Raw genomic sequence first — 11,741 nt, 5'->3', positions numbered from 1 at the left:
GACGCTTACCGAATCTCATTAGGTCTCTCCTCTTCCTCATATCTCTCTTTGCTTTTCCTTCGGATTAGCAGCCAGATCAAGAGGAAAATGAGGAAGGCTCCGGCCACGATGCCCGTCACTGCTCCTGCTACCATGCCAATGCTTTGCACGTCTGTTTTCTCAGAAGCACAGACAGAAGTAAAGTCAAACGTAAGCTAGGAGATGCATGACACTCAAGACAGAAGCCCTGGACAGAACGGCTTCTAACCCACATTCCATGACCCTCACAGGCTGTGTGATTGAACCTTTCTGTACTCTTGCAAGCGATAGTTACAAACTTTATATTCAATTGGCTCAGATTTTAGTGACGCAGTCTGGCTTGATTTATACGATAAAATAAGTTGGGAAAGTTATTGTGTCATGTTTGTTAAAAACATTTTAATCCTATTAAGACACCTTTGGGCCATCTTCTAGCTCTGCCCACACCCCTTTTTCTAACTTTCCTTTTCTACTGGTAAAATAAACTTGGTTATAGCCTGTATGACTTACAGCGTACAATTCTTTTTTTTTTTTTTTTTTTTGATTTTTCGAGACAGGGTTTTTCCGTGGCTTTGGAGCCTGTCCTGGAACTAGCTCTGTAGACCAGGCTGGTCTCGAACTCACAGAGATCCGCCTGCCTCTGCCTCCCGAGTGCTGGGATTAAAGGCATGCGCCACCATCACCTGGCCTACAGCGTACAATTCTGTGCGTGGTTGACTAGCGGCTTTCAAACTCAGAACTCAAGGTGGATTTGATTTGTAGATTAGTACTCTCATTTGAATATGAAATGTGTTGAATATTTATTAGTAAGTTCCCAGGTTAGTCAGGTAGTTCTAGGTATGATAAAGAGCAATAAGAGCTTTTCTGTTTTCGAGTTTGCACTCAACAAAAGGAAAAAAAAGCAAATCAATAAAGAAATAGATACAAAGAATGCTGGCCAGTGGCTGTGAGAGCAAGAGGGGATGACTGGCAATTCAGAGGGAGAACAGAGGAACGTGGTTTCAGTTTGGGCAAGGAGGACTCCGATGGAGGGGTGTGGAGTTGAAATACAAATGCCAGGGCTGTCTTGCGGTGAACTAGACATAGTGGGTGTGATGGATGTGAGCCGGGCTGCAGGACAGCGAGCGAGAGGACGTGTGGGGCGGCAAAGTCACAGAGACAGGAAGGTACCAGCTCCCGTGAGGCCTAAGGGGCCATACAATGGTTTTGGTAGAGAGGCAATAGAAGAGTTACATGGTTCAAGTTCCGTTTAAGAAAGCAGGCTACAGCAGTTCTAGGGGGAATGAAGGGCTCCAAGGGAAGGAAAGGAAGCCAGGGTAGAGTTAGGATGCTTCAGACTGTACAGGCTGGAGAGGATGGGGAGAGAGCTAGGCTGAACTCAAGGCTTTAAAAGCAGGTACGAGGGTACCACTTCTATTTTGAAAGTGTTGTCAAGAGAAAGTGCTGTTTCCTCTTGTGCTGCTTATCTTTATAAACTAAACTGCCTCTCACTATAACCATGGACCTTTTATCCAATTTCCCCCTGAGACAGGGTCTTGGGTGGCCTGGAATTCACTATGTAGATCAAGCTATCCTCACACATAACAGATATCCTCCTACCTCTGCCCCCCAAGAGTTAGTGTTAACGGTGCACACCACTATGCCTGGCAAAAAGATTGTGTGTGTGTGTTGTGTGCACATGCGCGTGCGTATGCATTTTTTTGTTTTTTTGTTTTTTAAAGAAATTGGACTTTAGGGGGCTGGAGAGATGGCTCAGAGGTTAAGCGCACTGGCTGCTCTTCCAGAGGTCCTGAGTTCAATTCCCAGCAACCACATGGTGACATAACCATCTGTAGTGAGAGCTGATGCCCTCTTCTGGTGTGCAGGCATACATGCAGATAGAGCATGTGTATACATAAAATACATAAAAATAAATAAATCTTTAAAAAATTAGAAAAAAAAGTAAAATGGGTTTATGCATGTGTGCCTTTGTGAATGTATGCAGAGGTCAGAGGACAACTTGCATGAATCTGTTCTTTCCTTCGAGCCTGTGGGTTCCTGCAATCAAGGTAAGCTCATCAAGCTAGGCGGTAAGCACCTACTCATCGCACTGGCTTTGGGTTTACTTTATGTGAACAAAGTCAGTTTGGTGATGCTCTTTTCCTTATGGCCCCACCACCAACACACAATCTGAATGGATTATCTACTAACAGAAACTGAAGTTCTTTCTTACTTTTTCACAATTAAAATAATATTTCATTAATTTCCATGTATGTTGCATACTTTGGAACTTTTTCACAATTAAAATAATATTTCATTAATTTCCATGTATGTTGCATACTTTGGAATATCTCTAGAGGATAAATTTACAGAAATGTTGCTGAATACAGTTGAATGCATTTTTCTGTCTACATTTAAATGGACTAAATAACAGGCATGGTGGTACATGCCTATAATCTCAAAAGTTGGGAGGCAAAGGTAGGAGAACCTCTGTGGGCTTGAAGCTATCCATGGCTATATAGAAAGCCTATTGATACCCTGTCTCAATAATAAGTAATATATATTAATAAAACACATTAATAGAATGGATTAGTAATGGTGGCATACTTGTACAACAAAACACTACAGAACAGTGAGAAGGCCCAGTTGGTGGGAAACACTATAATTTCAGCTTTTGGGAAGTCAAGCCATGAAGAATGCCCGAGTTTCTCTGGCTTCAAACTTCTAGTAAGTTCAAGGCCAACATAAGCTACACAGCAAGACTCTTTCTCAGAAAGATAAAAACCAAAGGCTGAGGATAGAACTCAGTGGCAGACTGCTTGCTTAGAATGTGCCAGGCTTGGGGCTGGTGAGATGGCTCAGCGGTTAAGAGCATTGCCTGCTCTTCCAAAGATCCTGAGTTCAATTCCCAGCAACTACATGGTGGCTCACAACCATCTGTAATGAGGTCTGGTGCCCTCTTCTGGCCTTCAGGCATACATGCAGAAAGAATATTGTATACATAAAAAAAATAAATATTAAAAAAAAAGAGAATGTGCCAGGCTTGCTGGGCAGTGGTGATGCACGCCTTTAATCCCAGGAGGCAGAGACAAGTGGATCTTAGTGAGTTCAAGGCCAGCCTGGTCTACAGAGTGAATTCTTGGACAGCCAAAGCTTCACAGAGAAACCCTGTCTCCCCAAAACAAAAACAAACGAAGAATAAAAAGAAAAAGAAAAGAAAGAAAGAAAAAGGAAAACTAAAAATAAATAAATAAATAAAAAGAATGTGCCAGGCTCTGAGTTCCATTCTCCTGCACCTTCCTTTCCCCCTAAACCCAGAGAAGCTCAACTCCAGTCAACATGTTACAGCCCCAAGCAACAATGAAGCAGTGAAGAATTTCAGGCACAAAGTGTTACATAGAAGAAGTCAGCATAATGGAGTGATTCCCTGTACTGGGGATCTGAAACAGGAAAGTAATCCATGCTAGACTCTGCAGCTTAGAGGCAGCAGGAAGCAATGGCTGATCTAAGTCCCTGATGTCATTTGCAATGACACATTCGCTTGACACTCTGTCACAATGTGCGCTCAGGGTTTGTGTAGTATTCTCTGAAATTTCACTACATTATATTTTCTGTTTCCAAAACTAAGATTATAACAAAAGGTTCTGGAATTTATACCAAGAATATAAAAGTACTTGGGTTCCCCCATCTCCATTTATTACTTTATTTAAACAATTTTTTTGTTTGTTTTTTTGCTTTTTGCTTTGAAACAGGGTTTCTCTTTGTAGTCTTGGCTGTCCTGGAATCCACTGTGTAGACTGGGTTGGCCTCAAACTCACGGAGATCTGCCTTCCTGTGCCTCCCGAGTGCTGGGATTAAAGGCATGTGCCACCACTGCCCTGTTAAAAAATGACTTTTGAGGCGTGGTTTCATGTAGCCTAGACTGGCCTCAAAGTATTTTTTTTCAAAGATTTACTTATTTATTACGTATACAGTGTTCTGCCTGCATGTATCCCTTCAAGCCAGAAGAAGGCACCAGATCTCATTACAGATGGCTGTGAGCCACCACGTGGTTGCTGGGAATTGAATTCGGGACTTCTGGAAAAACAGCCAGTGCTCTTAACCTCTGAACCATCTCTTCAGCCCTGACCTCAAATTCTTTATGTAAGAGAATGATACTGAACTCCCCATCTTTCTGCCTCCTCTTCCCAAGTATTGAGATTTCAGGTTTGTACTACCAGGGCTAGCTAAGGAACAATTTTATTATTGTTTCAACACATAACCTTTCTAAAAATTGGTATTATGCTTGTGTGTGTGTGTGTGTGTGTGTTTGAGACACGGCCTTGGTTTATAGCCCAGACTGACTCTGAGTCCATGATCCTCCTGACTGTTGAGATTAAGTATAGGTACGAGCTTCCATACCTAGTTGGTACTATTTTTTTTTTCCCCTTTCACCGACATGATAGCTTCAAGTAAAAAGAGTGGGCTTTCAATTGACATGATAGGCAGCTTAGTTTTTCTGTGAAGATCTTGTTAAATTTGTGAGACAACTGATACATGAAAGGACAGAAGTCCAGTTCCTGACCCTCTGTAACCCCAGGAAAATTGACAGACTCAGTGACCGCAGAAACCACAGCCCGTGGTTTTAAGAACATTAACTGTGTTGCTGCCTACCCCAGTGATCTTCACAATCTCCAAGTTAAAGTGTCTCTGTCCCTAATCTAAGGTTTCAAGTGCTCTTTGGACCAGTTTTAGCATCTTAACAGCTTCTGCATTAACTAGTGGCCTGTGTGGTGTGGAGGGGGGTGGGGCTGGGTATGAATGCTTCACTGCACCTTCCTGTGGAGGTCACAGGACAACTAGAGGGAGTTGGTTCTTCCCACCAGACAGTCCTGGGCACCGAGCTCAGGCTATTAGGCTTGGTGCCAATAGCCTTTATCTGCCGAACACCCTTGCTAGTCCGTGATTCACTGCTGGAAATAAAACACACAGCTCAGGCTTTGCTTCCACAGAATCACTGCACGTCTTAGCTCTCAAGTCTCCAGAACTCCAATGACTGCTTCAGGCCAGTCGGCAGCCACAGGGAGCCGTGTCAGAGGGCTAGCCTCCAGCATCTGGGTCTTGTGATGTGTGCAGGGCAGATGTGTAACTGTAACCTCTCCCGAAGAGAGTGTGAGACTTCCTAGCTAGGCCACTCTTGAATTTCAGACTTACAGAAACTGAGAGTTTCTGTAAACCCAGACCTCAGAGTCCCCCCAAAAGCAACAAGGAGTTTGAGTCCCATATGTAAAAGCAAAGAGCCTTTATTCTTTTTTTTCTTTTTGGTTTTTTTTTTTTTGAGACAGGGTTTCTCTGTGGTTTTGGAGCCTGTCCTGGAACTAGCTCTTGTAGACCAGGCTGGTCTCGAACGCACAGAGATCTGCCTGCCTCTGCCTCCCAAGTGCTGGGATTAAAGGCGTGCGCCACCACCACCTGGCTAAGAGCCTTTATTCTTATTCAAATTCAAACTCAGGACTCTGTGTGTTCAACACTTTGCCATGGATCACAGAGCCCTGGATTCAGTTGGGGTGTTTTTTTGTTTTTTTTGTTTTTTTTAATAAAAGCAGAAGTTGGGGTGAGGGATTTCTAAGGTTCAGGACCCCAGATTGGCTGACATTTGTCTAGGGGTGCCTTGGTGTAGGGGGATAGGTGTGCTGGGCTAAGGGACGTCAGGTGATCCTATCTACAATAGTTGGAATGTTAGGAATTTCCTTTGGAAGGTCCCTTGCTGAGTGGTCTCAGTTTCTGATCTTTCTCGGAACCAGGTACTGCCTTTAGGGTAAACTAGTGAGACCAGGCCTACTTTCCCTTTGGTGTCTATAGAGCCTGTCTTGGCAGGTGTGTACCAAGCTGCCCTGGGCCCTACAAGAGTCAAAAATTTTTAAGTCACTAAATTTGGGGCAATTTGTTACACAGAAATAAATACAAGTATTCAGGTTGTTTTACTTTGTAACTTGGCTTATGATGCCTTTGTCATCATGTGTGTGCGTGTGTGTGGTGTGTGCATGTGTCCCCACCACAGTGTGTGTGTGATGCGGATGTGTGTGGTATGTGCATGTGTGTGTGCATGCACATGTGTGTGTGCGTGCGCGCGCGGTGTGTGCATGTGTTCCCGCCACAGTGTGTGTGTGGTGTATGTGTGTGGTATGTGTGCATGTGTGTGTGGTGTGTGTACATGTGTGTGGTGTGTGTGTGTGTCCCCACCACAGTGGTTGGTAATCCCCCAGATGAAAGTGCTCCTGCTGCACCATGGAAGATATTTTGGCAGGCTGCCATTTTTGTGGACTACAAGCTTTAGAGCTGGTTAAGACCATTGATTGGACCTGGAGAGATGGCTCGGCAGTTAAGAACACTGGTTGTTCTTCCAGAGGTCCTGAGCTCAATTCCCAGCAACCACAGGGTGTTTCACAATCATCTATAGCAGATTTGATGCCCTATTCTGGTATAAAGGTGTACATGTGGATAGAGACTCCTATATATAAAATAAGTAAATAAATCTTCTTTTTTTTGCAGCGGGGGGGGGGGGGGGGTTCAAGACAGGGTTTCTCTGTAGCTCTTGGAGCCTATCCTGGAACTAGCTCTTGAAGGCCATCCTGGCCTTCAACTAACAGAGATCTGCCTGCCTCTCCCTCCTGAGTGCTGGCCTCAGATTCAGAGATCCACCTGCCTCTGCCTCTCGAGTGCTGGCACACCTGGTTCTTTTCTTTAAAAAAAAAATGTTATCATCAAGTGGCCCAAGGTGGCATCAAATTCACTATCCCCCTGTTATAGCGTCCCTGGTGCTAGGGTTACAGGATGCATCAAAACACTTGACCCTGCTGTTTCGTTTTGATGTTGGTTTTTTGAGACAGGGTCTTATATAGCTCTGACTGACTCTAAACTTCTTTTTTTTTAAATATTTTATTTATTTATTATGTATACAATATTCTGTCTGTGTGTATGCCTGCAGGCCAGAAGAGGGCACCAGACCTCATTACAGATGGTTGTGAGCCACCATGTGGTTGCTGGGAATTGAACTCAGGACCTTTGGAAGAGCAGGCAGTGCTCTTAACCTCTGAGCCATCTTTCCAGCCCGACTCTAAACTTCTTGTGTGTAGTGGAGGATGACCTTGAACTCCAGATTATTCTGCTTTACCTTCTAAACTCGGGGATTGTATGTGTGTATCTCTAACCTTACCCAAGTCTGTGCATGTGTGCATGCGTGTGTGTGTGTTTACAGGAGCATGGTGCTGACTAGCACATGCTAGCCCAATGAGCCAAATTCCCAGCTCCATCGCTCAGAGAGCTGGCTAATTCACATTGGTAGCCATACAACCAGTCAAAATCATGTTCTTCTGGAAATAAAGACTTTGACCTTACTTTTATCATAAGTAAAACATTTTAGACTAAACTTGTGATGCAAGAATAAGAATTTTCAGCCTTTAATCCCAGCACTTGGGAGGCAGAGGCAGGCGGATCTCTGTGAGTTCAAGACCAGCCTGGTCTACAAGAGCTAGTTCCAGAACAGGCTCCAAAAAAACCACAGAGAAACCCTGTCTCGAAAAAAGCAAACAAACAAACAAACAAAAAAACCCAAAAAACAAACAAAAAAAAAACCCAAAGAATTTTCAATGAGACAAAGAAACAAAATCCCCTTTGGAAAGTTGGGGAGTTAGCTCCGTGGTAGAAGGCTGGTTCTCATGCCCGAGGTGCTGGGTTTTCTCTCCAACCCTGAGATACTCACACTGTACAGTCACTCGTACCACACAGCTCTCCTTTCCAGCCTCATTGCCTGCTGTGCACTGGTAGAGCCCAGAGGAGGCCATGGTGAGATTCTGCAGCAGCACTCGGCCGGGGTTGTTGTAATCTATACAAGCAGAAAGCAGAATGATAAGTCTCCTCCACGACAGGGTCTATATCGTTTACTGTCGCGCATCACTGATAATGCCAAATGGAATGGAAAGAGAAAAGATCTTGTTTTAAAACATAGGAAATGGGTAAATATTACTTTAATATTTAATAAAATTGTTAATTTAACATCAAGAGTTACAAAAGATTGGGATCAAAGGGCTTGGTGGCTATTTGAGAGGGTGGAGCAGGGGAATCACCCATTTATGGCCTAACAGGCTGCAGAGGGAGTTCAAGGCTATTCTAGCAATTTCCTGAGATTCTATCAGAGGCAGGCAGGGAGCATGTACAAGGTCCCTCGGTCCAATCTCTGGTGCAGAGCCAAAAGGAAAAAAAAAAGATGGCGAACAGTCAGTGAATCCTCAATGGTTTAGATACAGTAGTTTATGTGGTCCATTTCCCCAGCTTTCACTTTTATGACATTTGAAGAAAGAAGTAGGGTTTTGCTGATTCAGTTTACAGGTAAGAAAACAAAATTCAAGAGATTTAACAGTATCCAGTCATGTTGGTAAGTCCCTGTAACCTAGCATCTGCCAGACAGAGACAACATAGTCCAGAATACAAGACCACCCTTGGCTATGAGGTATGTTCTATGTCAACCTGGGCTTTATGACAACCTGTCTCAAAAAACAAACAATAGCAGCAAGAAAGGTTCACACTGGACATGGTGGTAGCCTATGCTTGTATTGGCAACACCTACGAGGTAGAGGCTGAAGGATCAGTTATTCAAGGCCAGCTTGGCCTACAGAAGGTCCTACATCTGATCTGATTGAGAGTAGACCTCTGCTGGTTGGTTTCTGATCATCATTTTGACACACCTGGGAAGAAGAAACCCCCAACTGATTACATTGGCTTCTAGGTGTGTCTATGAAAGACTGTCTCGATCGATGGTGATGGTTGATGTCGGAGGAGGAAGGCTCAGGTAACTGCAGGTGGCACCATCCCTAAGTGGGAGGGCCCAGACTGTGTAAGAAAGCTAGTTAAGCATATTCAGAGAGAAAGAGAGAGAGAGAGAGAGAGAGAGAGAGAGAGAGAGAGAAAGCATTGTTCCTAACCCTAACCTGACTCTAACCCGGGAATGGTTCCTTGCTTGCAGGTTGTTTGTTTGTTTGTTTAATTTTCGAGACAAGGATCTTACTTAGTAGCTTTGGAGCCTGTTCTGGAACTAATTCTTGTAGACCAGGCTGGCCTCGAACTCATAGAGATCTGCCTGCCTCTGCTTCCTGAGTGCTGGGATTAAAGGTGTGCACCACCACAGCCTGGTCGCCTGCAGGTTCTTGTCTTGACTTCCTGCCTGTCATCTCAAAGACGACAGTGACCTGGAAGCGTAAGACAACACAAACCCACCCCTCTCCTCCCTGCTTTTGGTCATAGTGTTTTATCACAAGAGCAGAAAAGCAATCTAGGACAGGATGCTATAGGAGACCCTGCCTCAAACAAACAAACCAAAAACCAAAACCCCCAAATCAACCCAAACCAGAGCAAAGCAAGCCATTGACAACCACACAGAAAGGAGATTCCTCAGCCCGGTCAAGGGCATCCGGTGTGCTGCTGGCCCGGCAAATTTGGAAGTCATGGCCACTGTATTATATTTTTGGCCCTGAGGACGGACAGGAAGATGACTTACCGATTCTAGATCTGGGTGGCAGGTGTTCATCCTCTCCCTCCTTCTCCCGGATCCGCTGCCAATAATACACAATGGGCTTCGTGCCCGAGGCCGACTCACACTGCAGCGTCAGGTCGCTACCCTCTGTCAGCTCTCCTTCCAGCTCACACTTGGGCTTGGATGGTTTCACTGGTGAAAAAAAAATTGTTTTAAAAATGTGATCGTTCAGAGGGTCTCCTAATGCCAGAGTCAGTGGAAGAACTACACCCTGAGAGGCTGTTTATTTAGCCATCCATTTTGCCAATTTTTGTTTGGTTTCCCTTCCTAAAGCCCAGTCGCCCTCTCTCGGTCCCTCTCCCGGGCATTCCTTAGCTGCTACCAGCAGCGGTGGAACCTGCAGTGCCTCAGAAAGCCCCATGCCATGTTTCAAAAAAACAAACGCTGTTATTTACCTGGAATTTTAGGAAAGTTAAATATAATTCTAACTTATATTGGAACAAGGATAGAAGATCAGTAGTTTGGAAGTAATTATTTAAATAGTCAAAGGAAATTATTCAAATATTAGAGGGTGCTTAAATTTTATAATGAGCTACCCGGGGAAAATCATAACTATGGGTCATCAAGGCGGCTCAGTGGGTGAAAGCACTTGCTCTGCGAGCCTGGAGTCCTGAGTTCAGTCCCCAGAACCAACAACGGAAAGAGGGAAGTGAGTCCTGAAAGTTGTCCTCTGACCTTCGCACGAAAGCTATAGCACACACATGTACACACACACACACACACACACAGAGTTATAATTATGTTTTCTTTGTGGGAACTGGACCCTGCTGATGTCTAAGTGTGCTCTGTAAGAATTAAAGAGGTGATTTTATTACCATCTGCAGCTGGCTATGCCCTCCCACCCCCAATACCTCATAATTTGCAGGCATTTATCTTGGGGTCCTCCCTTACCTAGGACTTTTAGGATGACGTGGCTCCAAACATAGCGTCCTGAGTTCTTCACCTTGCAGGTGTATCGGCCTTCATCACTCGGCTTGAGAGGCTCGATCTGCAGGGAGGCATCTCCTGCCAGGAAGTTGGAAGCAAAGGCCACTCGGCCCTTCTGTTCCTCAGTCAAGTTATTGTAGACATGGCGACTGGAGTAAGTGATAACCTGGAGAGACAGACAGAGGCCGAGTCAAGGGGTCTCTTCACCTTCTCCTGCTGTCAAGATGAGGAAAGGGTCAGGTGCGCCAGTGCATAGCTGGTAACCCAGCACTGGGGAGCCTGAGGAAACAGGATCACAGGTTCCGGAACAGGCCAGCCTGGGCTACAAAACAAAATCCTGTCCAGAGAGAGGGAGGGAGGGAGTGAAGGAGAGAGAGAAGGAGAGGAAGAGGAGGAGAGGAAGAAAGGGGCTATTCCCATTGACACAAAGCCGGCAAGTTTGGGCTGATTCTAAAGATCCAAGAGATTATTAGAAACTAACTATAATATATTTGCTTAGTCTTTGCTTTTCCTTCCAAAAATAATATTTTATATTTACCTGTGTACTATTAATTAATTATTATAGGCAGAGTTTCCCTGTGGTAGACCTGGCTAGCCTGGAACTCACTATGTAGACGAGTTTCAGACTCGTAGAGATCCATCTGCCTCTGCCTCAAGAGTGCTGGGGCCAAAGGTGTGCACCACTACACCTGGCCTGTGCAGCTTTTATTTATAAAGTCCTAACTGCTTCCTTAAGTACTCGGAACTGCTCCATTTTGAGTTGCTTGAATGTGTGTCAGCTACACACACCCTGAGCATAGTGTTTCTGCAGGGGCTCACAGTAGGTGACACCAGTCGTTGCCTCTGAAAAGAACTGAGGAGAAAGGACAAGGATGAGGCCAAAGCGCACCCTTCCCAACTATAACCTTTTCTGTTGTCTGCATTTTCCTGCCACTTGAATGTGATCTCTTCAAAAAGTGCCCTCATCAAAAAAAAAAAAGTGCACTCACCATAAACCTCAAAAAAAATAATACATAACTTCATATGAAAAAAAAAAACAGGATAGTCAAATCCTGTACAATAAAGGAAACTTCTAGAGGCATCACCATCCCTGCACTCAACGACTCAGGCCATCTTTATTTATACTCAAACAGTTTTTCATACCAGGGCTATGCGAACAGCTTTATTTCTGGCTTCTATTTTTGACTTTATGAAATACATCACAAGTTACGGATACATTGTGACCATTATGAAAGCCCCCATTGTTCCC

General features: G+C 44.5%; 1 protein-coding gene across 1 annotated transcript in view; it reads right to left on the bottom strand.

The window, feature by feature from the left end:
* LOC121451847 (CXADR like membrane protein) overlaps positions 1-11,741 on the bottom strand; it is a 109,032-nt gene that overhangs the window by 4,401 nt on the left and 92,890 nt on the right. Inside the window, exons 4-7 of the mRNA XM_041657629.1 lie at positions 10,457-10,658; positions 9,530-9,697; positions 7,739-7,861; positions 10-151 (exon numbers count right to left, since the gene is read on the bottom strand). Coding sequence (XP_041513563.1) covers positions 10-151; positions 7,739-7,861; positions 9,530-9,697; positions 10,457-10,658 — 635 coding nt within the window. The remainder of the gene's footprint in view (positions 1-9; positions 152-7,738; positions 7,862-9,529; positions 9,698-10,456; positions 10,659-11,741) is intronic.

Source organism: Microtus oregoni, unplaced genomic scaffold (assembly GCF_018167655.1).
Source record: "Microtus oregoni isolate MIOR12 unplaced genomic scaffold, Mior012 000008F_ref0000371, whole genome shotgun sequence".
NCBI classification, from domain to species: domain Eukaryota; kingdom Metazoa; phylum Chordata; class Mammalia; order Rodentia; family Cricetidae; genus Microtus; species Microtus oregoni.
Note: the sequence above shows the minus strand (reverse complement) of the source record. Positions and strands in the feature narration are given on the sequence as shown.